Source organism: Cavia porcellus, unplaced genomic scaffold (assembly GCF_034190915.1).
Source record: "Cavia porcellus strain 051 isolate PalLab524CR breed Dunkin Hartley unplaced genomic scaffold, mCavPor4.1 scaffold_26, whole genome shotgun sequence".
NCBI lineage: Eukaryota > Metazoa > Chordata > Mammalia > Rodentia > Caviidae > Cavia > Cavia porcellus.
In genome coordinates, this window is record NW_026947509.1 from 41551699 (window position 1) to 41579411 (window position 27713).

At 37.2% G+C, this 27713-nt stretch overlaps 1 protein-coding gene and 1 non-coding gene across 3 annotated transcripts; both read right to left on the reverse strand.

The window, feature by feature from the left end:
* Positions 1 to 83: 83 nt before the first annotated feature.
* Positions 84 to 26405, reverse strand: Wdr12 (WD repeat domain 12). 2 transcript variants are annotated; one of them, XM_005005743.4, is made up of 14 exons: positions 26387 to 26405; positions 25673 to 25791; positions 23284 to 23378; positions 19938 to 20032; positions 17746 to 17852; positions 16542 to 16657; positions 15798 to 15952; positions 13422 to 13467; positions 11461 to 11546; positions 6470 to 6610; positions 6253 to 6358; positions 6007 to 6139; positions 4176 to 4248; positions 84 to 1582 (listed from the first exon to the last, which is right to left on the reverse strand). In XM_005005743.4, exons 2-14 carry the CDS (start codon positions 25711 to 25713, stop codon positions 1505 to 1507), a joined length of 1272 nt encoding a protein of 423 aa, XP_005005800.1. In that variant the 5' UTR covers positions 25714 to 25791; positions 26387 to 26405; the 3' UTR covers positions 84 to 1504. The 2 variants fall into 2 exon arrangements, with proteins under 2 accessions (XP_005005800.1, XP_005005801.1); XM_005005744.4 differs by lacking the exon at positions 26387 to 26405 and adding an exon at positions 26002 to 26134.
* LOC111758177 (small nucleolar RNA U13) lies at positions 22397 to 22498 on the reverse strand. The gene has a single exon (XR_002792403.1). It is a non-coding gene; the product is annotated as a small nucleolar RNA U13 (small nucleolar RNA).
* Positions 26406 to 27713: the final 1308 nt, after the last annotated feature.

Sequence of the window (27713 nt, forward strand, 5' to 3'; positions counted from 1 at the left end):
TTCTCTGACAAAGACTATAGTCCAGACACTAGAGATGTGTTAAGATTTACAATAGTCGGCACAAAATGAGAAAAACAAGGACGTTGTGAATTTTAGCTACTTTATTCATTTTTTGACATTAAATACATTTTAAGAAATTGATAACAGGACCTCTTGGTTATATGAAAATGAGGACCACTGAAGGGAGTCTAGGATTGAAGGGAGCCTGGGTCCCTAAAAAAGAGAAAAAAGCCAGGCAATAGTGGTACACATCTGTAATCCCAGCACTCTGGAGGCTGAGACAGGAGTATCGCTGCAAATTCAAGGCCAGCCTAAACTACATACTGAAACCCTACCTCAAAAATGGAGGGGAAAAAAAAATGGTAGTAGGAAAAAAAAAAAAAAAAGTCCCCTATCCCAGACATGAACTGCCTCTGGGCTTCTACATGCCAGGGAATTAAAATTCTAACTGGTTCAATCCACTGTTAATTTAGTTGTCAACTGCAATCATAAATGTTTCCCAACTTCTGTGGTAGCAGCATTGTTTGAGATATGGTACAATGATTAAGGCCAAGCTTATTTCCCATAGAAAGATGTAAGAGCTCTGCTTGAGGAATATGGATCCATTAAAGATGAAAGTCATATTTTAAAAGATATTACTATATTTTGTTTACAACATATGCATAAATACAAATGTTAAGAAATTTATAGGCTATTTAATACTGACAGGCTTTGTCTAAAGAATTTATTTTTAACATATATGAGGATCAGTTAGTGAGAAAGGAAATTCCTAGTTATCATGAAATCTGTATACATTTTCTAAAAGACCTGATTGATCTTTAATATGATGTATTTCATTTAGAATAGCTAAATGAAATTTTGTGTGTATGGTTCTGAAGGCTGATTTATGCTTGTTCAAATTTTATTTCGAGACAGATTTTCATTAAATTGTGCAAGCTATCCTTGAACTTGTAATCCTCCTGCCTTAGCCTCCTGAGTAGTTGAGATTATAGGTGTGTGCCACCTTGCCCAGCTTTCAATGACTTAACTGGCAATATCTTTTAATGTTCTAAATGCCTACAAAATCTTATCATTAAGCATTATTTTACCAAAAGGAATTTTATTTCTAACTTTTTTTCTCTAATAGTTTTTATCAGTCTTTTCTGGATGCTTTTAAAAAAATAGCTAATGGAAAAATCCAAATTTCTCCAACAGAAAAATCTGGAAAACTGATTACTGTACTTCTAGTATATTCCTTCATGGTATTTCAAAAGCTACTCTTAGTTCAAACTAATACCTTTAAAGAGAAATTGTAAAACTCAATTTAATTTCAGGAGTTTGTACATTCAGACCATTTGTCATGTTTTATAAATACAAAGAAGGCAAAGACAGTGATGGTAACCATTATAAGGAGGAAAATGTTATGTAAGCTTTAAAAGGCTACTTTCCATTTCTGTATAAATAATGTGAGGTTTCTGTACCAATGTTATTTATGAAGACTCCATAACTAAGCTATCATTCACTTTCAAGCCCCCACATGAGAAGTGGTAGGTGAGTATCTGTAGGAATATAATTTATTATCTGCTCCTCCACTCAGAAGTAGCTGTGCAAAGAGAGAAAAATACAGAAAAACATAATTATTTCATGTAATAGCCAAGCCTAATTAAATACTGATTACAAAAGGAATTATAGGTAAGCAGGTAACTAGCAATGGACATTAATATTAAAGGGACAAGTTGCAGGAAGTTTCACTTCTTTTTTTGTGGGTACCAGAACTCGAACTCAGGACCTTGGTTTATCAGGCAAGCACTTATGCCACTGAACTACAGCCCCAGCCCTAAGTTTCACTTCTCTTAGGCTAAGCATCCCTATCCCAAATCTCTGCAGTCTGGGCCAAGGATGTAGTTCAGTAGTAGAGTACATGCTCAACACTTGAATCCCTGGATTCAATCACTGGCACTAAAACAAAACAAGCAAAACTCACAAATGAAAATGCTCCAAAATCTAAAATCTTCTGAGGGCACAATGACGCCAGAAGTGAAAAATTATACATAAGGTCTCATGAGATGGGTTACTGTCACAATGTAGAAACACAAAATATTACATAAAATCTCCTTCAGGTTTACATATAGGGTGAATATAAAAAGAAAAGATTCAATATGGAAATGTGTGGCTGGGAATTTAGCTCAGCGGCATAAGCGCCTGCCTTCCAAGCAGGCAGTTGTGAGTTCGATCCCTGGTACCGATAAAAAGGAAAAAGACAAAAAAAAAAAAAAAAAAAAAAAAGTGCCTGCCTGGCAAGCACAAGGTCATGAGTTTGATCCCTGGTACCAAAACAAAAATAATTGGCATATGTACTAGTTCCCCAAGATGGATATAATTAGAATGTATTGCCAACATGTACTCATAAAAACTTTTTTTTTTGGTGCTGGGAATTGAACCCAGGACCTTGAGCTGGCCAGGCAGGTGCTGTGCTGCTAAGCTGTATCACTGGCCCAATAAAAACATTTTTTAAAAATAATTTCATGTTTAGACTTGTGTCTCACCTCCAAGATATTTCATGTATGTGCAAACATTCAAAAATCTGAGAAAACTTCGAAATGCTTCTGCTCCCAAGTACTTAAGATAATGGACACTCAATATGTATTATACAATACATTAAAACATAAATAAAAATGATCATTAGAATTTGGTTGAGGCACAGTTGGCAATCGAGCTTTCTATGAAGCATTTGCTAAGATATGTTATAATAAAATAGTTGGCAACTAACTAAGTTTTACCTAAGAAAATCAAGTTTCTAAAAGATACCATGTTATTTGTACACAATGTATGTTGTAAATAATTCAAGTGGCCAAAGAACTTGTATGTGGAAAGTATTCTGAGGCAGCAACAGCTTATCTATACAGATTTTAAAAAGTTAAGAGGCCAGGGGCCAGGGATTTAGTTCAGTGGCATAAGTCCCTGCCTGGCAAGCACAAGGTCGTAAGTTCAATCCCTGGTACCAAAAACAAAAGCAAAAACAAAAAAAACCTTATATCATAACTTTCTTTGAGGTGGAGGAGACAAGGTCTTGCTGTATAAGTCAGGTTTGGCCAGGCCTCAAATTCATGGCGGTCCTCCTACTTCAGCCTCCCAAGTGCTGAGATTACAAGTGTGCATGACCATGCCTGACTCTAAATTGTAATTTTTTATTATTTATTTATTTATTTAGGTACCAGGGTTGAACTAAATTGTAATTCTTAAAATTGATTTTTGGACCACCCTCCCACTGCTAAATTTGACTAGCTTTAAAAAAAAAATTGATTTTTGTTTTTTTAACCCTGACGACTTACTTCAGGCTGGCCTCAAAATTCTATGTAGCCTATGCTGGCTCACACTCAAGATCCTCCTGCTACAGCTTCCTGAGAGCTAAGATTACAATGTGCCACAACACCCCAATTTAAACACTTTTTTTGTTTGTTTTTGCAGTACTGGGGATTAAACACAGGGCTCTTGCACTGAGCTACATCCCCAGCTTTTCCTGTTTGAGAAAAGTTTTCACTAAGAAGCAGGCTGGCTCAAAGTTGTGATCTTCCTGCCTCGGTTTCCCACAGAGTGCTGGGATTATAGGTGTGCACTACTATGCCCAGTTTAAACACATTTATAATCTATATTTATTATAAAAGATGTTCTGAGAATTCCTTTTTTTTTCAAGGCAGGGTCTCACTATGCAGTTTGAGCTAGCCTTTAACTTACTTTGTAGCCTAGACTGATTTTGAACTTACAATGATCTTCCTTCCTCAGCCTCCCTAGTGCTGGGATTACAGGGGTACACTACCATGCCCAGCCTTGGGAATTGCTCTGATCTGATTAATATGAAGTAGTTTATGGATTTAAAATGTTTAAGACATTTTTAAGAAAAGACTGCTAACTAACCCTATTGCTAGAGAATAGATTTGTTTCTCCTTTGAAAACGGTGAGGTTTTATCATAGAATTATAAAAATTAGATTTTTTTTTTTTGTCTTTTTCCTTTTTATAATTACCAGGGATCGAACTCACGACTGTCTGCTTGCAAGGCAGGCGCTTATACCACTGAGCTAAATCCCCAGCCCCCAAAAATTAGATTATCTTGAAACTAATGCCTTTATAAACACAAATACTAGATTTATTCAAATAATATATTTGACTTTCTACCAAATAACTAAGAGATTCTTACCCCCGTGTCTGTCCAGTCTACACTAAGAACTTTGTCTTCATGAGCAGCCAGATCATAGAGAGGAGCTTTACAACTGAAAGATTAAAATACCAACATGTTACATGCATTCACAGTATTAAACATGAGCAATCAGTTACTCTTTTAAAGGTTGCACAGGATTATCATCCTTCGTCAATCACCATTTCATCTGAACATTCTGATGACTGCCCACTTCACCTGTTTCTTCCTATGTCATTCACTGACTACAAATATATACAGGGAAAATGTTAATTGTAAAAATTTATTCGTACTTAGGCCCATTTTCATACATCTCTCCCCTTTACAGCCAAAGCACAGCTATATGTACCCTCTATCCAGTCATATATATGACAACTCCTAAACTTCTATTCTCAGTCCACACTTCTCACCTGAGCTTGATATGTATATCCAGCTGCTTTACAACTAGATGGAGGGCGGGTGTGGTGGTTTACACCTGGTGGATTACACCTGTAATCCTAGCATTTGGGAGGCTGAGGCAGGATGATCAACATGAGTTTGAGGTCACCCTGGGCTACACAAGTGAGTCTAAGGCCAACCTGAACTACACAGTGAAACCTTGTCTCAAAAAAAGGAAAAGAAACAAACAAAGTGGGGGGGGGGTGACCCCAGCTAGACAGGCACTACCAATTAGATTTAAATAACAAATCAAAGCTCTTGATTTAATTTTAAAAACCTGCTTATCCAGTGTTTTCCATCACAGTAAGTGGCATCACCAACTACCTAAATACTGGACATAAAATGTGGACACTGCCCTTCAGTCCTATCTCCACATTTAATGCTTAAGAATAAAACCTGCCACTTGTTTCTTGTGCCACCATATCTGTAGCCAGAATTCCAACAGCCTTTCTACTTCTGCTCTTCTTTCCTGCTGAAAACCCTGGAAAGCCTTCCCATCACACTTAGAATAGAATCCAAACTCATCAACACAGTCATCAATACTGATGACTACTCACCTCACATCCTACGTTTTTCCTCCCTGCTTACTCTACCAACAGTGGCCTTTTTGCTCTTTTGCCACTATGCCAAAATTATTGTCACTTTATCTGTTGTCCCCTCTGTCATGGTATGTGTGTGGCTTGTACCTTCACATTATATAATTCACTACTAAAACATTTCCAAAGAGAGCTCTTCCCCAAAGTAGTAACCCTTTACCTTGTTTTACTTTCTTCATAGTACATACTACTACTATCAGGAACTATATATTGCTATATAAAAATGTCAATTAAAATGTATACACCTTCTAAATATTAATGTTGTATATGATAAGGTAGTATAGGACTGTCAAAAGCCATATTTTAGATAAACAACAGCAATACAAAAACAAGTACATTAACCCATCTATTTGTAATGGAATATAATTAATTTGAGTACACATTTTATTTGGGCATTCTATATATACATATCACAGCACTAAGCTTATGATAAGGAAGGTTTCTTTAATATCTTTAAAAATTTTTTAAATTTAATCTCCTATTAATATATAATTTATATGAAGGTCAGGATAATCTTTCCAAAGCCTATTTTTATCCTGTTTTATAAGAAAGAAAGGTAGATTTTATAAAGTGTAGGCTTTTAAATTTTGTTTTCTTCGTAAAAGATAACGTAATTATATTTATTCAGGATGCTGAAAACAACAGTATCCTTTGATCCTGTCATTTTTTGAATAACTGTATTTATGAAGTATAATCAAACTTTCTTTTCCTATTTAAGTTATAATAATCATTTCAGCATTCTTTTTTTCTGATATACAACACTAATTGATATCTGTTTTATACAGTATAATTAAATTTACCTTCTTGTATCCCATAGCTTCACAATGTTATCTAAAGAGCCTGAAATCAGCTGTTGTTCATGTGTTGGAGACCACTTTACTGATGTAACCCAGCCTGTATGTGAGGTTAGAGACAGTGACACCAAAGAACCATCTGAAAAAAGCAAAAAAGACAAGTTCTAAATTTTAGAAAAGCAATCAGAACAAACCTAGAAAGTATGTGTAGAAAAACCGTTTTACAGCTCTCAGGGGGATTATACAACTCACCTTTAGTTCGGGGATCCCACAGTCTGATATGTCTATCTGTGCTGCCAGACGCTAAACGTTTACAGAGTGGAGAATAGGAAATACAATTAAACACTTTATTACCTGTCTGAAAAAGAAAAGGAGTAACATTTAACCACAGAAAGCTAATAGCAGCCAGTTTTATAAGTTTACCACTTAACAGACCAAAGGTAACAGGACCACGGAAATTAGGTCTTACCAGAGTTGACTTAAGACTGCCAGACTCAACATCCCACACTCTAATTGTGTGGTCCCAAGATGCACTGCAGATTTCTTCAGCATCTGACCACAGTACTGAGGAAATTGCTTCTGTGTGGCCAGAGAGGGTCACTATGGGAGTCTAGAAATAAAAGACAGCATTTTCATTTCAAAGTAAAGTTACAAACAGTAATAGTAATTAGCTTCCAAAGTCCATATGTTAGATATTTTGCCAAGTGCTTTTGTTTTGCTATCTTGTGATCTTTCTCTTTTACAACAGTCTTCCAAGATGAATATATATGAAGCTGAGAAAGAAAACTTGCAGAGTTGAGCATGGTGGTGCACAACTGTAATCCCAGCAGTTGGGAGGATCCTTGCAAGTTCAAGACCAGTCTGGGCTACAAAGTGAGCTCAAGGCCAGCCTGAACTTCGTAGTGTGACCATCTCAAAAAGACAAAAAAAAAAAAAAAAAAAAAAAAAAAAAAGAAAGAAAGAAAATTTGTCCCAAAGATAACTTGTTCCAAAGTATCTAGTCTTTCTACTATCTTCCGATGCTTACTTTTTTACGTTTTTTTTTTTTGTTTGTTTTTGTTTTTTAAGACAGTCTTGCTATGCAGTTCAGGCTGGCCTTGGGTTCACTTTGTGTAGCCCAGGCTGATCTCAAACTCACAATGATCCTCCTGCCTGTCTCCCAAGTGCTGGGATTCCAACAGTACGCCACCATACCCAGCTTCTGATGCTTCTTTCTCTCTTCTGGTTGTCATTTTGAGGAGTATTAATGTTAACACTAACTCTCCTAAAGGTCAGAAGATTAGTACTAAACAGCCCTCAGATGACCTTAGGCTGACTCTTCTTGCTTGTAGTTCTCAGAACTGTAGAATATATTAGGAATGCAACATCCTGAGATATGGAAGGCTGACCAGAACAGCCCAGCTCTTTCCAGGTCCTTAAAGTTTTGCCTAGGAGTCCCATGACCCAAGGGTAAAAAACCTAGTGCTGATTGCTTTTTGGAAACCTGCTGTCCTGCCAAGTGGGCACATACCAACTTAGGATGGAACCTAGGTTTTTGTTGGCTCTCGGTGCTCCTCTTCAGTGATAATTCCATTTCCTGTAACTTGTCATATGTTAATGTATTACGTCTCACTAGACCCAGGCAATAGTAAAAGTACAGCCCAGGATGCAGTGGATGGAAGTCCTGACAGCTGGCAGTTTGGGTACTATCCTGTATGCAGTGGGAGCCCTTCCTTGGGATCGGTTATTAGTGAATCTGTTTCTGAGCAGAAAAAGTTTTTGGATGCAACAGATCTAGGTTTGAGTCAAGGTGCTGCCATTTGCTTTAAGACTCTTCCAGGTAAATTACTCTCAATACGCTGTTCTCATCATCTCATTCCCTCAGCACCTTTGACTATTATTTAACTTATTTTTATTTAATTATATATTTTTGAGGCAAGGTCTCATTATGTAGCTCAGGCAGGGCTTGAACTTGCTATGGGCCCAGGTTGGCCTCAAATTTACAGCAGTCCCCTTGCTTTAGCCTTCAAAGTGCTGGGATTACAGGCGTGTGCCACCACATCTGAATACTCTTTAAAGTCCATAGTTAATTTTTTAATATTCCAGAATCTCTAATGTCTTTCCCAAATTAAAAAGCCCCAAACTGGGTACAGTGCCTGTCTTAACTGTATAAGGAACATGTAACAGAAAGGAAAGAACTCGAAAATGAGATATCTTTATAAAATAACTGCTATATTTAATATCCTTAAATATTAGGTCATCTGCAATGGAGGGAGGCATTATGCTAGATTAGGGAGCAAACCCTTTCAGTAAAGAGTCAACAAGTAAATATTTTAGCTTTTGTAAGCACATGCAGCTTCTTTAACATATTCTTGTTCATTTTACAACCCCTTAACAATGTAAATGCACTTAATGCTCTATAGTATAAAAATAAATGGCAGCCAAGTTGACTTGTAAAAGGAAGGTAGAGGCCTCTACAATAGAAAACAAGTTAGAAACAGGAAAATGTCTATAAATAAGCTATCACATTCTTAGGTTCACACAAAAATCTGAACATCAATTTTGATAGCAATTTTATTTATAACCATCAAACTGTAAACAATCAGGTACACTTCAACTTGTGAATGAATAAACCAACTGTGGCATATCCAAACACTAGAATCCTCTCAGCATCCAACAGGGACCAATTCAGGGACCTTAACAACAAGGATGAAGCTCATATATTTTATGGCAAGTGAAAAGGCTGATGTGACGAACTATTGTCATTCCATTGATAGGACTTTCTGGAAAAAGAAACTTTATAGGAACCAAGAATAGACCAATAGTTGTAAGGAAACAGACATGAGAGGCAGTGCTGACCACAAAGCGGAAACCTGAGTTTTCGCAGGCAATGCACTGTTCTGAATCTTGTTTGTTACAGTGGTTACACAATTCTGAGTTTATCAAAACACAAGATCCATACTAAAAAAAAAAAAAAAAAAGGAATGCATTTCCCCCATGAAAAAGCCAACACTGGCACTGTTACTATAAACAAACTAATGTGGGTTAATACTTCAGGGGGAAAAAAGTAATTTTGAGACTAACAGAGGAATAAATCTTACTAAATGTTTAACACATGAAACAAATGACACCTGGCAACATGACTCATGTTAGTTCATATCAGGTACTATAAAGGAATGCAGCAAGAAGGGAACTTGGTATGTGTCTTATCTCATTTTCCCGTTATTTTTCTAAAGTCCACATTTTTCTATTGTTTCTAATGATGGCAACTTTTACTACAATTAGCTCGTCAAGGTTTTCTGGCATGATTTCAATTAATAAATGTACACCTGAGTTTAAGTTCCATAAAAAGCTAAAGGGCAAAATGAAGGTAATATATTATTTCTCTCAAACAAAATAAACAATGGATACAAGCTTATGGAAAGTACATCTCTAAAATAAAAGGTATCAACAAGGTACTGAGGAGAAGAAAACATTTTCTATAGATATCCAGCAAAGAACCTGAATGCAGAATACACACTGAAAGTCAGTAAAAACACAGGCAAAATACTTTTTAAAAATAGACTAAAACTGTGCACACTAGCACATGTAACCCAGCAACTTGGGAGATAAGGCAGGAGGACTGCAAATTCAAGGCCAGCCCATGTCTCAAAATAAAAAATAAAAAGGGATGGGGCTCAGTAGTTCAGTGGTAAAGTACCTCCAAGTACTAAGAGAAAAAAAAATAAGAAAAAGGATAAAACATCAACAGGCATTTCACAACTAAGTATCAAAAATTGGACCCAAGTTAAATTCATCACTGAAAATAGATGAAATGATATACTTCTAAAGAAATAAGTTAATATGTTGCCAGATACACACTGGCAGGCTATACTTATAGAAGAGAATCTCTCGAGCTCAGAAATTCAAGCCCTGCCTGGCAAATCAGCAACTTAGTGAGACTTTATATAATATTCTTACATGTTGTAAAATGAAGTGAAAGTGGATATAATCCATTTTGGAGAATTTTTATCATTATGAAACATTCAGAAAGTAAGCTGGGCACACTGGCCCGAACCTGAAATCCTAGCTATTCCAGAAGCTAAGGCAGAAGGGTTGCAAATTTAAGACCAGCCTAGGTAACTTAGTGAAATGTCTCAAAATTAAAACTGAAAACAGGACCTGGGATGTAGCTTAGCGTACTTTACTTGTTTAGCATGGGTTCAATCTCTAGCACTACTTAAAAAAAAACCCACAGGTGTATGTATGTGTATGTATGACCTAGCAATTTTTTTTTTTATTTCCACATATGCAGAATGATTGCAAACATAATCCATAAGACAAGAAAGAACTATTTTAGATTTATTTTCATCAGTCACAAACTGGAAACAATCTAAACATCCATCAGAAAAAAAATGGAAAAATTACAGTATATTCATGTAATAGAATGCTACATATTAATGAAAAGAACTGCTGTATTACACGTAGTAGTATGACTCTCATAGATATATGAAAATTAGAGAGCTGGGTATTTAGCTCAATGGTGTAAGTGCTTGCCTGGCAAGCATGAGGTCGTGAGTTCAATCCCCAGTACAAAAAAACAAAAGAGAAATCCCAAGAGGTATAAAATCAGAGGATTTAATTAAAAAGAAAACTTACCTTTTCAGTAAAAAATTATTATAACTCAAGAAAGCTTTTTCTATTCAGATATATTCTTTACACGTCTGATCAGATATATACATGGATACAGACCACTGGTGTATTTAATATTTAACTCTAAGGTACTGCCAGTTTTAATGTCCTAAACACGGCCTGGTGGCTCACACCTGTAATCCCAGCACTTGGGAGACTGAGGCAGGAGGATCATTGTGAGTTCAAGACCAGTGTAGGCTACAAAGTCAGCTCAAGGCCAGCCTGAACTGCATAGAGAGACCTTGTCTCAAAAAGACAAAAAAAAAAAAAAAAAAAAAAAAAATCAACCCTGTACCATGTCCTACCTAAGTAAGGAAACTGAGTACCCATCAGATCTTTTGTGTTGAAGATCAGCAATCTATGATTAGATGTATTAAAAAGTTTAAATCATTATTTTCAGCGAGAAGCAGCAGGTGCTATTGTTCAGGGCATCCTATGTGAGTTGAATAAATCACTTATTATACTTTAATCCTCATATCAACAAGTTTTATCTCACTGGTAACTATAAGAACTAATACACAAACATTGCTTGATTACTGCTCACTTATTACAAACATTAGAGAATAAATGGAAGATGTTTGGTTGTTATCAGGCTACCAAGCTTGCCTAGTGCTACCACATCAAAGATTCTGAGAAATGCAGCCATATAGTGTTTAAAACAATTTACAAGCCTATTGCGAAAAGTGTAATTATGGTTGAAGAAATAAGGCAAGATAAAAGAAAATCTAAATAAAAAAGACTATATTAAATTCCCATATATTCATCAGTGCTGACCTAAGCCAGGCACAGTCTATTCTCACTAATACCTACCCTTGTTAGTCCTAACTGCTCTGTTTTCTGTTTCTTTCTTGGTCGATTTGTGGATTCTTCCATTTCATCTTCTTCATCTGTTGGGACTGTATTAAGGAGAATTAGACTTGATACTTTAACAATGTGAGAATATTAACAGCACATTTTCTGGAAGAATTTTCTGCATTTTTAGTACACAGTTTTTCTATGTAGTTAACAGCAAGTTATATATAAAACACAATACCTGGATTGCCAGTCTTCAAAAACAAAAAATAAATAAAATTTAAAAACTAAAACTTAGTTTAAAATCTTGCCATGTGTCCTCAAAATGAGCACTGTGAAAATGGATCACTTTACCACAGGCATGAAAAACTGCTGTTAGTGCTAGGAGTTATGACCAGGTTGCATTTATGTTATTGTAGGAGATAATAAGGTAAACACATGTTCAAAGGAGATACTCCAGCATATTTATTCCCCCTTGGCTATTTCACTTTCTACCCAAGCAAAGTCTGCTAAGTTACTTTGTTTTGTTTCTGTGGTACTGGGAATCAGATACAGGGACTCCTGCTGGATCACTTAGCACTCTCCAAGCCCCTCAGTTTGATTTTATTTAAAAAAATCTTTGTCATATCTTTGGTTAGGTAGTATATCCCAACTGAAAAATACAGATTTTAATGCTTTGTAACTTTCATCAACATTAATCTAGTTATAGTTAATGGTGCGCCACTTATCCAGCATTGTCAAAAAATATTCTACAAAGGAAAATTATCTAAACTGCTTTCTTCCTCAAAGTTATTTACTCTGGTAAATTTTTTTTTTATCGGTACCGGGATGGAACTCACGACTGCCTGCTTGCAAAGCGGGCGCTTATGCCGCTGAGCTAAATCCCCAGCCCCTACTCTAATAAGTTTTATAAAATCTAAAATGGATATGTTTCCTGTCATGACACATAATTATTCAAAACTGCTCAAAATTTTCTTGATCCTTTTCAATTCATTTGTAAACTGCTTGTTTACACCCTAATACAGCAAAATCCCTCAGAAGTTATGGAGATACTTGAGTCTAGTTTAATAGCTCTAAACTGTGTTTTAAGGTTTAAAAATTTCTGTTTTTTCCCCTTTTCTTCCCATCACTGTCTCTAATCTCAAGGCATTTTCCTATGAGTCTTCTTTCCTCTCTCAATTATTTCCGTTTATCCATGTTTTCATAGTAAAACTATTAACCTTGGTAAAAATGCATTGAAATAAGTTTTAAAAGTAAACCAGATTGAAAAATCCATCTAATAGTAAAATGACTCAAAATCTTTTTTTTCCCCTTCCTGAGACAGGGTCTCACTATGCAGTTCACGCTGGCTTTGAACTCACTATGTAGCCTAGGCTGACCCTGAACTTGCAGATATCCTCTTGTCTCAGCCTCCCTCAGGGCTGGGATTACAGGCATGTGCCTCCACGCCCAGCCCGAAAGCATTTTTAAATGATTTAAAGTAAATCAAAATTATTCAAAAGCTATTTTATTTCTAGGTTCCTAAACAAGGGAGCTCTGAATAAGGTAGTTCTGTTCTAGTATCTACACCAAGCATTTGGTTGATACCTGCAGCAATTCAGTGACCTTTGTCAGTACAAAAGAGGTTTTAAAAAAAAAAAAAAACTCCTAAATTGCACAAGAAATTACTAATTTGTCACCATACTCTGTATTTTTCCCTATGTCCTAAAAAAGCTGGTATATTTATATGGCAAAATGTGGGTTAAAAAAAATCATCTGATGACTGGGTATGGTGATGCACACCTGTAATTCTAGACCTCAGGAAGCTGTGCTACAAGTCTGAGGCCAACCTAGGCCATACAATTCAAGGGCAGTCTAAACTACACAGCAAGACCCTGTCTCAAGAAACAAAACAAAACAACCACCACAAAACAAAAACCAAAAAATCTCACTGAAATGCTTGCAATATCATTAATAAATCAAAGAAATACTTAACTCACCTGCAGACCAGATCTTTAGCATCTTATCCCAGGAGCCACTGCAAAACTAAATCGATATATATGAAAAGAAAAAGCATATGTAATAAAACTCATTATTTGCCCCTTTTTCCTGCTATTTGATTTTAAAACCTTTAATATGCTTGCTTTGTCTCTGTGCAATGGCTCTGAAATCATTTACTGCCATGGTATTGGTTGCCCAGCTTCTTACTACCCTTAACCTGCATGGCCACTGAGAAAGCTGCTAGCCTTGTGTTGCCCTGTGCCCTGGCCATGCTTGGTTAGACCAGGGTGGGGAACTGACCTATACTGTATCAGTAGGCCTTTTCCTCATTCAGTATCTTAAAAAAAAAATTATGACCCAGAAAACTGAAGTTAGTTTTTTCCCAGGGGCAGATAGTATAGGGCATAAACCCCGTCAATTACTGAAGTCCAGGTCCAATGCCATGTGGAGAAGGGCACTCCCAGATGAGAGAATACAGTTGATCTAGGGAGACGGAAGAGGGTGACAGGCATATTCCACTGGTCCTGAAGGCCTAAATGTATTATCACACTTTTTTTTTTGTACCAAGGACTGAACTCACAACCTCATGCTTACCAGGTAAGTGCTTGAGCCACTGAGCTAAACTCCCGGTTCTTTATTTGTCTTTTTGAGACAGGGTCTCACTATGCAGTTCAGGCTGACCTGAGTTTACTTTGTAGCCCAGGCTGGTCTCGAACTCGCAATAATCCTCTCGCCTTAGTCTTTCTTCGACTCCCAAGTGCTGGGATTACAGATATGCGCCACCACACCCAACTATATCATCACTCTTTGCATGATGGGTTTGGTTGTTTACTTTTTCTTTAGATATCACATACCATTAAATGTTCTCATCTTTTTTTCGGGGGGGGGGGGGGGAGTACCACGGATCAGACTCATAACATTGTACTTGCCAGGGAGGCCCTTGTGCTGCTAACCTAAATCCTGGGCCTATTCTCATCTTAAGCCAAGTTAAGAGGAGTTTCTACCTCTTGTAAGCAAAAGACAAGATATAATTAATTCACCAAAATAAACCCTTTTTGCCTAAATATGAAATATTGATTGTCATTGTACAAAAGAGAGGAAAAGAAAGTAATCTAAACGATATAACTGCATGTATATTTAAGTGTATAAGATAGATAATGATATCACTGAGTTTTGTTGGATCATTGAACAGAACTGTTTGCAGTCTCACTGTTGGAATGTCCACTTTACAAGCTTTAATTTTGTGACTTGAACAATTATTTCTAAGATGACAATATGTAATCCATTAACTAGTGATTTCCTACTGTTTATTTTTTTCTGTAAATCCGTATAACTTGTACCCTTTCTGTGCTTTTTTTTTCCTTAAATAAAATTTAAAAAAAAATTAAAAAAAAAAAAAGAAATATTGAATACATCGAATGTCCTGTTATCCCCACTGCCAAAGAACTACTAAGGAAATACTATTAAATCCAGAGTTCTTCAGTATGGCATAGGGAACTTTCAAATTGTAAGAGGGTTTGTAACCCCTCACAAGCCAATATAGTAATTCTATCAGGTCTGTGTGTCCTTTTAACTTTTACCATTTTGTCCTGATAAAGAATAGATCAAGGCTGGGCATGGTGGCAAAGGCCTATAATCCCAACACTCAGGAGGTTGAGACAGGAGAATCATTGCAAGTTCAAAACCAGCCTGGGCTATAAAGTGACCTGAAGGCCAGCTTCAACTGTATAGTGAAACTCTGTCTCAAAAAACAAAACAAAACAAAACAAAAGATCCACACTGATAGTAAACTTTTAACATTATTCTTTTTTATTTTAATCGGTACCAGGGATTAAATTCACGACTGTGTGCGCTTGCAAGGCAGGCGTTTATGCCGCTTAGCTAAATCCCCAGCTCCTAACATTACTCTTAATGTACGTTAAAACTCAGGTGACTGCTTAACCATTTTAAACAGATGACAACAATTAGAGTAGCTGATGTATTTAAACTATCATTTAAGAAGGTCACAGAAAAAAATTCTTGATTCACTTGATTTCTTTAAAATTTTGTAATTTATAATTCCAAACTCTGGCAGTTAAATCTTTGTATCTCTTATTGTATGAGCACAGTATTTACTTTGGGTTTGAAATCATATTCTTTAGGTACTGACTGTTTTTAAAATAGGACAAAAGGAGGGCATAGTGGCACATGCCTGTAATCCCAGCACTTGGGAGGCTGAAGTAGGAAGACTGCTTCAAGTTTGAGGCCAGCCTGAACTATATAGCAAGACCTGGTCTTAAAAAAAAAAAAAAAGAAAAAACAAAAAACAAAAACAGCCATTGGACCCTACATAGAAAAATGTTTTAGTGAGATGCTTAAATTCTTAACACACTTACTTTAGTTCCAGAGCTATCAACTGCTATAGAATCCACACTTCCAGCATGACCTCTACAGCAGTGTAGAGCTTTTACTTTATTTCTTTCTACACTCCATTCCCATAGGAGAATAGTCTGATCCATAGAGGCACTCAGTAGTAAGCAAGACAAACTGTCTGGGAGAGAATGCAAGAACAAAAACCAAATTAGCTCAAAAGTACAAACCCACACTGAAAAATTCAAACTTTCTGCTGGTGCTAAAAGAGTGAATAAGCTCATATGGCCAACTTATGAAAACCAAGGGTATAAAATGGAAGTTTCTTCAAACACAGAAGATACATTGTGTCACACACCTATAATTCCAGGACTACCTGCTGAGGCAGGAAGATTACTATAGAGTTCCAGGCCAGCCTGGGCTACCAAGTGAATTAAAGGTCAGCCTGAATTACATAGCCAGATCCTGTCTCAAATACCAAACAAACAAACAAAATCCAAAAAAACAACAAAAAAAGATAAGCATGTAACATAATAAATCTGAAAATGTACACAGCATTATGTAATTTTAATAAAAAAGTTTCTATTAATCTATAGATTTAAAAACACAATCTTTTTCTTTTTGAACACTATGTTTTTGAAAGTCCCCACAATAATTGAAGCATGAGAAACTTCTTACCCATCTCCCATTCTCCTCCTGCATTTAGAAATGGCTTATATATTTCCAAATCCCTACCTAAGATTCTTCTTGGCTTAAGAAAAGATTTCTACCTTTTTTCACCCAGGCCACATCTTTTACAACATCTGTATGTCCCACAATTGTCATTATTGATGTTCCTTCCAAGGACCAGATCCGAGAAGTTTTATCATAAGAACCAGTCAAAATCCTAGAATGAGAAGAAAGAACAAAAGAAAATAAGAAACTATGAAATACAAAAAGGACTGAAAATCAATTGTGTTTCTATAGCAATGACAACAGAACCCTTGGAGATTATAAACTTTTCTTCACATATGAATCAATATTTCAAAATTTATTAGGCTAGATCAGATATTACACTTAAGTTTTCCTTACCTACTAAAAATAATAAACAACAATGCCTAGATTTAACTTTTACTTTTTGACTTGACTACAAATCTCAGAGAAGATATGCAAATTGCTTATAAAGCTTAACAGTCCTTTGTAATAAACAGTAAAAACAGTGAAAAATAGGATGGGGGTACAACACTGGGCTAGAGTGGTTTTGCAGCATGTATGAGCCCCTAAATTTAATCTCCAACACCAGAAAACAAAATTTCAAAAAACAGTAAAACCATTTAAAGTGAAACCATAAGAGTAAAAACATAACTTTATGCAATAATTAGAGATTTATTCTTTGAAAATAAGCTTCTCTTCTGATCTGCTCTTGAGGTGTTTTTGTACAAGTAAGGCTGACAGGGTTTTGGTTCTTACTTGATTTCTAGTATGACCATTTTAGCTCTAAAATAGTATGATCTATATCATCAGGGTAGAGAGCCTAGAGATCTTTAGCTATAAAAGTTACTTTTTCCTTTATGAAATAAAATATAAATTCAACCAACTGTAAAACCAAATGAATTAAATGGTTTAAGACACTTGTCTTATACAGAAGGCAAATGTCACTAAAGTATCTTGAAACAGAAAAGAAGACCTATGTTAAACCCCAAGCCTTTGCACTGACCTACACCCCAGCCCTTTCTATGTAAGGGTCTTAGTGTTTCCCAGGCTGGCAGTGAACTTGCAATTCCCTTGCTTTACCCTCCTGAGCAGCTGGGATTACAGGCATTTGCCACCTTGCCCAGTACTGGTTTTCTTTTGAAATACAGTGAACGCAAAGATCATTCTGTTTGGCCCTGTCACTGATTATTTACAAATCACAAAATTATTGTTCACACAGTAGATTATTAAAAAGACTGAAGAAGCCCAGAAGGAAACAGAAGCACATTCATCTGGCAGTACCATTCCTCTGCCCCTTTGACGGCGCTGACCCAGTCATCATGGAACATGCACTGCTCGGGCTGGGGGGCGGTATACTTCTCCACATATTCCAGCTCCACAACTTCTTCCTAGTCAGGGAGAGAAACCAGCAGTCAACTAGGAGGTACGGTTTTAAAGTATTATTATGCAGATAAAGCACTGTATCTGCAGAAGTATTCCAATTTACTGTATCTCCTTCCTAAGTCCCTTTCATAATCCAGAAAATTTAGAACCATTCTAAAAGTCAAAAACTTTATTTGGTCTAACAGAATGCTAACAGTAATAATGAAAAAATAGAACTAAGTTTGGAAAATTTATGTAAACCTGTGTGTGGACAACATACAAGGAAACTACCATTTTTTAGCTTTTCCTCCCTGGCTGTCTAAGGACCTGCTGCCATTCTAAATGACACAGTAACTGTCCAGACCCCAGAAGGTCATGTGCAGCCAACTCCACCAGAGGAAACAAATGGTCAGTGATGCACTTCACCATGGGAAAGCAACAGTTCCTAAGATAGAAGTTCGAGAAAAACTCACCAAAATGTACAGCACCAGATGTCATTTTTGTGTTTAGATTCAGAACCCCTTTTGATGCTGGCAAGACAACTGGTTTTGGTGTGATTTATGATTCCTTGGATTATGTGAAGAGAAATGAACCTTCACATAGACTTGCCAAGATATGGTCTATATGAGAAGAAAAAGACCTCAAGAAAGCAGAGGACAGAAGAAAGTCCAAGGGCGCTACAAAGGCTAACATTGGTAGTAGCGAAAAGTGAACTGGAGATTAGAGATGGCCAAAGGAGTAATGATTCTGCAGTGAAGTCAGACATCAAGGTACACTCCTGTAATCCCAGCGGAGGTAGGAGGATCTTTTCAAGTTCGAGACCAGCCTGAGCTACAAAGTGAGCTCAAGGCCAGCCTGAACTTCATAGACACCCTGTCTCAAAAAAAAAAAAAAAAAAAAGAAAGAAAGAAAGAAAAGATTCTGCAGTTTCTATCTGTGGTGACTACAACTTTTTCATGACAGGATTAATAAACTATAAAAATTTCAAAAGAAAAAAATGTTTTTAAAAAATCATAAACTTATACTGTTGGGTGGGTACAAAGTGTCTATTTAGGATGCAGCAGTTCTGGAAATGGGTAATAGTGATGGTTATATAATACTGTGATATATTTCATGGCACTGAATTATTTACTTAAAAATGGTACCTTTTTTTTTTGGTCTGGGGGATCGAACTCACGACCTCACATTTGCAAGTTGGCACTTATGCTGCTGAGCTAATTCCTTGGCCCCATAAAAATGGTAAATTTTATGTTGTGTGTATTTTACCACAATTTGCTTTTTCTATACCTGCCTGACCCTTACTAGGAACTGAATCTAATGCCTTTACATTGAGCTACATTCTCTAGCTGTTTCTTAATTTAGATTTTGAGAGAGGGTCTCATTAAGTTTATTTTAAACTTAAACTAATGCTATCTCATTTTAAAACAAACCTCAGAAACATTGCCCAGGCTCGGGTTCAAATTTGTGATCGATCCTCCTGCCTAAACTGGCCAGAGTACTGGGATTACAGACATGTGCCATGCATATATATCTTTTTTTGTTGTTTTGAGATATATAGTTCAGGCTGGCCTTGAACTCTTGCCTTAGTCTCTTGACTATTGGGATACAGATGTGCACCACCATGCCCAGCTTGTAAATTATATTTTTAATTATAAAAGCAGTATTAAAGACGTTGTGAAATCTCAGAGGATGAATCACAATAAATCACAATAATCTACCTCCTAGTTTTTAAATATGCATAATTTTTTTTATTCCTGTCAAGTGTTTACATATATTTGCTATTCCTTTTCTTGCACATTCTTTCAATATGAAGAATGTGTTTATTCATCTGTATTTTCTTGAATAAAATACTCTCATTAAGAAGATTTTAGGCCAGGTATATAGCTGAGTGGAGCAAGCCCTTGCCTGGGAAGCGCAAGGTCCTGAGTTCAATTCCAAGTACAAACAACAAAAAAAAAGATTTTAAAATTTAATATATAAACTGAAGTTCAAATTTATAGAAAAGACCTATAATCAAAGAACGTTGATTACAAAAGATAGACTCAGCTTGGTTACATAAGGTCCAGTAACTGATGATGACAGTTGATAACTGAAGATAGTCATGAACTTACTGATGAGATGTTTTCCACTTCCATGTGCTTGGCCAAAGGCATTCGTAGAAACTGGCCTTTGATAAGGAAATCGAACTCCACATATTTGTGGAACTCTAAAGAAAACAGTAAAATTGTTATCTATTAAGAGTGTGAAATGTTATTGGCACAGACATAGAACTCCTGAAATCAACAGGTACCTTTTATCCCAGTGTGGCCTCTGAGTGTCTCTAGGACTTCTTTTGGCGTATCAGACAAATGTATTTGCAGGATACCATGTGATTTTTTTTTTCTTTTTTAGAACTGAAATATGTTGTTCTGTTAATATACAGTTATTGTTGCTAATATAACTTTTTTTTGGTGCTGGGGTTGAACACAGGGCCTTGTGCTTGCTAAGCACATGCTATCATCACTGAGCTGTATCACTGGCCTTATTTTGATTTTTGTTTGTCTTTTGAGGCAGGGTCTCAAACTATGCAGCCCAGGTTGGTCTCTAACTCACAATATTCCTGCCGCAGACTTTGAATGCTGAGATTATGGGTGTGTGCTATCATATCTGGTTCCTATGTTTTTAAAAAATGTTATTCTATGGAAAATTCCAAGCATATAAAAGTAGAAATAACAATGAATCACTATCACACATCTTGACATCAACCAACTCAAGAATAATCATTAATATTCTCCTCTGCTGGTTTATTCTAAAGCAAACCTCAGAAATTAGTTCATTTCTTAGTGTCTTACTATATATCGCCGAAATTTAAAGACTTAAAAATATTAGTTGTAATGTTAGAAAATTTACAAATTATTCCATCTGATATCAAATACCCAGTACCACTGCATTTGTTTTAGAGTAGGCTTTTTAAAATCAGCATCTGAAGTCCATACATAGTATTTGTTAATGTTTCTTTTAACCATCAACAGTCTTTCTTCCTTTTTTCTCCTTGCCATGTATTCTTGAAGACAGTGGGTTATGTTTGTTATAATCTTTCTATATACTAGGCTTGCATAGTCACATCCAAGCTGTTGTTTTAGGCAGGAGGGGTATTAGGCATTGAATGTAAGGCCTTTGCACTAAGCCTGGGGCCTCAGCCTATTTTTCTTTTTTGTGAGACAAGGTCTCATTAAATCACTAAATTGTCCAGGCAAGTCTTGCAATCTTCCTGTCTCAGCCTTCTAAAGTGCCAGGATTAAAAACATATGCCATCATACCCAGCTGCCATGGTGTCTTTTACCATGCTCTTTATTACTTATATAACCTATAAAATACTCAGATTAATGTTCAGTAAGATTCACATTTAATTCATTTTTGGCAAGAAACTTTATAGAGGCTTCTGTGTATTTCCTATATATTGGAATGCATATATCTAATTGTGTCTTTTCTAAAATCCATGCTTGTTGGCACTTGTCTGCAATCCTAGCATTCTGGAAGGCTGAGGCCGGAAGATTACAAGTTCAGCATGCATAACTTGCAACTTAGTAAGACCCTTTCTGAAAATAATAAACAAAATGTTAAGAACTGACATATGTGAACCAGGGATATAGCTCAATGGCATAGTGCCTGCCTGGCAAGCATGATGTTGTACGTTCAATTCCTGGCACAAAAAAAAAAAAAAAAAGGTAAAAAAGATTGACCTATGTGGTCAATGATGTCAGACTGATCCCATTGTTTTCTGTCATTAACCTGTTTAATGATTGTAGTAGTTATTAATATAATCACTATATATATTCATTGTTTGATTTATAGTTGGCAATGGTAATAATATAATTCTATTATTCTACATTTATTAGCTATACTCCTAAAAGAGTTTCCTCAACAATTATCTTCATTTGAAAATGAAAGCAAAAAAAAAAAAAAAATTATCTGACTTGTTATTCTTTAAAAATCGGAAGTCTGAATCAATTTGCATTTTTAACTCAAGCATGACTCAGTTCTTTCATTTATACAAAATGACAAAACATTTAGTCTATAAACTCAGAAAAATTCATAAAGACAACTTTGTATCAGTTATCTGTATGCATCCAAAATGAAAGTAAAGACAAGTATCAATTGCAAATGTTCAGTAACTATCTCTGAATCAAGAACTGCAACTTGCTAGCTAGGAACAATATAAGCCCTGCTAATTTTGTCATCCCCTCCCAAATTAAAAAAAAGTGATTGCCAGGTGTGGTATCATACACCAGTAACCCCAGCACATGGGAGGCTGAGGCAGAAGACTGCTGCAAGTTTAAGGCCAGCCTAAACTGCACAGCAAGACCCTGTTTCCAAAAACAAAACAACCAAATTTTGTTTTTCGAAGTCACGTTTTATGTCATTTTTAATTTTTCATTTAAAAGTTTTTGTATTTTATGTTTCATTACATTTTTAAAAAAATGTATTACAGAACATTCCAAACATATAAACATGTAAAATAATACTTTCATATATCCAGCTTCAACTATTATCAACTTATGAATTCTCTTCATCTGTATTTTTTTTTTCACGTCAGATGGGTAATGTGCCGAGGTCGTAACAAGGTTCAAAGGAGGCACATGTCATGCATAGAGCATGAACACCCAATTATCACGCTTATGAACCTGAGGATCCTTCATCTGTATTTTTATGTACATTGTTTATATTTATTGGCAAAAAGCCTATTTTAGCACATATACTAGTATATGTATGCTTAATTTTTATCTGTTTCTTATTTGATATTCTTGTGTTTATACATTTTGGCTATGTCTATTACTTTATGAATTCTGAACATAAGAAATGAAATGGCAGTATTAACCCTAGCATTTTGTTATTACATAAAATTACAGTTCAATTCAGATACTGATATCTCATGCTTTACCAATAAGCAGGGCCTATGCACCAAGATGTGTGCTTTGTACCTATATAACCCAGCCTTCCATGGTACAATCAGTGTCTGTGTTAACCACTAGTAACACATTGTTAGTATACTAAAATATATTTTCTTAATTTTATGGGGTTTTTTTGGTACTGAGAATCAAACTCATGACCTTGTGCTTGCAGACAGGCACTTGTGTCACTAAGCTAAATCCCCAGCCCCTAGTAGGCTAAAATCTTTATTCCCTAATTTACAACCTCTTTAGCTGTATATTGACTGAAAAAGTTATAGAAATAATTTTTCCTGAACACACTTTTCTTTCAGAGTATGTTGTAATTTATAAATTTCACTGCTATGAAATTCATAGCTTTTGGGGTTGGGGGTACCAGGGACTGAACTCATGTGCTTCCCAGACACACACTGTACCACTGAGCTATATCCCTGGCACATGAAATTCATATATTGAGAACAAAAAATATATTTTAGTGAGGTTAGTGGCTCTGGGCCTTCCGGTAACTTCTCAGAACATATATACCCACCATTTTTGGCCTCCAGCAATTTATTGATGATGTTACTAAGGTCAGCAATTTCAGAGCTGGCAGGGATTGAGAAAGGAACATCATCTACTGCGTATCTATAAAAAAAGATGATATGTCAAGATCAAATGTAAAGATATTTTAACAAATGTGCATTTATTCATTCAACAAACATTTACTGGGTACCAACTACATGTCAGATATTTTGCTACATGGAGTAAACAAAATTAATTAATAAGTATTCCTTCTCAAATACAGTAAAGCTATATATGTCACAATAAAGCTAACATCGCATTATTTATAAGCTAATGTATATTAATAATTATTAGCATATTAAGAAGCTAATGTAGCTTTATTAATAAAGCTAATGTAATATCATAAATGACATTATATATAGTGAGAGAAGAGAAAGTTAATAGGTCATTTTTTTTGAGACAGAGTCTCACTATGTAGTTCAGGCTGGCCTTGAATTCACTATGTAACTCAGGCTAGCCTCAACCTCTCAGTGATCCTCCTGCCTCAATCTCCCTTAGAGTAACACAGGAGACTAATTAGGAGACTCAGAGGATGTGAGAAAACATTTGCAAATCATACATCTGATAAGGAACTTGTATCTAGAATAGGACACCTATAACTCAGCAATAAAAATCAAATTTTAAAATGGGCAAAGGACTTGAAGATGCAAAAATAGCCAATAGGCACATAATAAGATGCTCATCACAAGTCAACAAAGACATGCAAATGAAACTACAATGCAACATCCCTTCATACCCGTTAGGATGGCTATAATAAAATGACATAATACCATCTGATCCAAGAAGTCCTTTTAAGTAAGTGCAAAGAGAAATGAAAATATGTTCACACAAAACTTGTACACTAATATCCATATAACCTCTATTCATAATGGCTAAGGGGGAGAAACAAACTAAATGTCTAAAAACTGGACATCAATAGGAAAATGCAGTATATCCAAACAGAATATTATTTAGCCATAAAAAGGAATTACGGACTAAGCCAAACTACTGCATGGATGAACTATGAAGACACCGTAAGAGTTGAAAGAAGCAAGTTACAAAAAACCATTTATTATTTCATTAATGCAAAATGTCCAGAATAAAGACATCTATAGAGACAGATAACCAGTGACCGCCTAGGGCTAGGTTATCAAATGAAGAAGGGGACCCTAAAGGGTAATGAAAAATGTTTTAAAATTGACTATAGTGATGGTTGCAAACCTGCTAATATAATGCTGCAAGTTTTCAAACTACACTTTGAGTAATAACAGCTGTATATTTATCATGACCTTCCAAAAGCAAGCTGTTATTTTAGTTCTCCAAGAGGTAATAAAACCTAGAAATTAAAATGTTTAGTTCTTTAACTTAATACTGTGGTCAATAAAATGTGAGGAAAAAGTAGCATAGCTTTCTTTAACATATACGCACACACACACACACCATCACAATACATGTCAATAATTTCCCCCATTTTACTGATCAAAACATATTAATTAAAAAAAGGAAGAAAGGGCTGGGGATTTAGCTCAGCGGCATAAACACCTGCCTTGGAAGCAGGCGGTCGTGAGTTCAATCTGGTACCGAAAAAAAAAAAAAAAAAAGGAAGAACGAACCTTAATATCCAACTTTCGTAACTTTTGGAAAAGCTAAATACAGACACAGAGGCACACATACGAAATTCACCCTTTTATTTTTGGAATTAAAATACAGTAGTATATGGCAAGCACAAGGTCCTGAGTTCGATTTCCAGTACCAAAGAAAACAAAACAAAGACATACAGTAGTACATTATTTTTCACAACACCAGGTGAATAATTAATTCAAAAATTTTAATACACACATACCATTACACACTCAAATTTGTAACCGAACTGATTTAGCATTTTCATCAAAATCCAGGTCCAACAAAAGTAGATTTAGAGATCCATCTGTTGTCCTGGTTTAGAAAAGCATCTTCTATCACTTAAGAAAACCTGAAGGGTGCTTTCAGAAACCAGGAAAGCCACTCCCAGCAGGCTGGACTGTAGGCGCAGGGCCTACTATTCACTGCGCAAGTTGAGCGCACTGCACGCACCTCTCAGCAGCGCGCTCGAAGCTCTTCTGTTCCACCGCACACAGATTTAACCACGCGCTGCGGGTAAACGCGGCCGAAAAGAGGGGAGGTCGCAGCGCGGGCGAGGGGCCCTGAGAAGTCCCGCAAAGGCACTGCAGAAAGCAGCAGGCGAGCGGCTCGAGACAGGCATCGCCTGTAGAGGTGTGTGGGGGACGAAGCTGACAGCCAAGACAACCCGGGAACCACAAGGCCACAACGCGGAGGGGGGGTCCCCTGGTGAGACCCAGGGAGGGGAGAGAGGTGCGAAGGCCGGGCCGCTCACTTACTTCTTGTTGTCCGTGAAGAAGCGTGTCTGGAGCTGAGCCATGGCGGGGAGCACAGGCAAGCCTTGCCTCCCAAAACGTCTAGGGCAGTACTACGAAAACAGAGCTTTCGTCTCCTCGGACTACAAAAAGAAGTAGCTCAAGATTAGATTCCGCAGACCAGCGAGAGCCGTAGGCGACCCGGCTTCCCTTCCTCCCTGGCGTGGGTCTCCAAGCAGAGGTACCACGAGGTTTCCTGACACACGGCCTAGGCCGCGCACGTCGACTACCTATCCCTGGATCAGGAATCATCGATGAGTGGAGTGCGGTCTTGCAGGCAGTGTATCCCTTACCCTTATTCTCATTTAGATTTTTCCCATATGTTTGGCCTGGGATCGGTTAGGATGATACAGAATGGCACCTCTCAAATCCCTCTAAAATAAATAAATAAAAATGCTATCGAAGGAGGGTCGACTTCAACTACAGCGCCTGCGTACTACAACACCCAGAAGGCAGCGCGTCTCAAAAACTGTCATCTCTGGGAATTGCAGTCTTTTTTTATTATACGCACTGGGATGCTCTTTGCATGGAATCCTAATTCAGCCCGCTCTTTATTAAATTTCATTTTCCGTCAGCCTTGATTGACTAAAGCTTTCCCCTACTTTCCTTTTTATGCCTATTCCAAACCAGAGGTTGACTCAGGCAAGAAGCTCCCACCCCCACACACTAGCTTCTCACCTCTAGCTTTGGGGTTTAATACCGGAAGAGCATGGGCGGAAATACGAAAAGCAGAAGAAACGAAAGGGAAACGAGAAACGGTGGCCCGTAGGAGTCTCACCTCACGAAACCGATCTGAGCCGCGGAGAGAGCTGCGCCTGCGCATTGTGCCGGTCTCCACGGCGGGGCCTCGGAGCCAAGACGAGGTTGAGTAGACTCGTTCTGAATTTTCTCCCCTCTGCTCCGGCGGACTTCCCTCCTCGCCGTGTAGGGCTCTTCGCAGCGGCAGGGCCAGGGGAGCCGGAGGTTTGGCAGAGCTGTGTGCGCCGACCTACTGGACGCTGCCTCCCCACCCCCTCTCCTCCAGTCACCTCCTGACTCCCTCCCGGCCGCGGGGGTCTTAGCTGCGCACCTCGGGGCGGCCGGGCTCGCGAGCCCCGGGCGGGAGGCAGGTAGAGGAGGAGGCCCGGTGTCCGAGCAAGGTGCCGAGTCCAGGAACGCCCGGGTCGGCAGAGAAGGAGCCAGACCCTTGAGCGGGCGCGCCCCGCTTTTGAGCTTCCCTTTCTGAGCGCTTAGCATTTTAATACTTAGAAAAGAAAGAGCGTGCTCCCGTGCCTGTCCCTCTGCTTTTGATTTTTTTTTTTTTTTTTTTGTCTTGACGTTAACTAAAGGCCTATCGTGGCCTCGGCGGACCCCATAATTATTATTTCCAAACAGTTGTTTTCTGAGGGAGGATGGATAGAGCCACTTTTTAAGGATTTGGCCAGGAAAGCTCCAGAGCGGGTCTCCCAAGAGACAGCTGAGTCCGGCATGGTGCAGGTGAAGACCGCAGGTCTCCGTTTTTACCTGACTTAAAGAAGTAGTGTAATTAAGCAGACGGGTGCGGTCTAAATCCGCTTTAGATAACTAGAAGTGACTTAAACAATTGGAAATGAAAAGTTTTTATTAGCCAGCGTGACAATAAAAATACAAGTGTTTCCGGTTTATTGTACTCACCTTTATGGAATGCGTGCCCTGGAACCAGAACACCTGAGTTAGACTTTGCATCTGCAACTTAATGAGTCTCAATGTGCCACTTTAGGCAACTTTGAGGATTTAATGCTACGTAAGAAGCATTTAGTAAATGTTAATATTTTTTACCATCATAATAATTATCAACTCAGATTTAATTAGAAGCCTTGCCAGGTAAACAAATAAAGGAGATAGTCACATGGTTGGAGGTATCAAACAGGAAAACCCACAGGCTGAAGTTCCTAGTAAATCACTGAAGATTGGACTTTCTAAAATAAAGGTGTGGCTATTTAAATGTGAATCATGCAACAGTGAGTGTTTACCTATCGAATAAGTG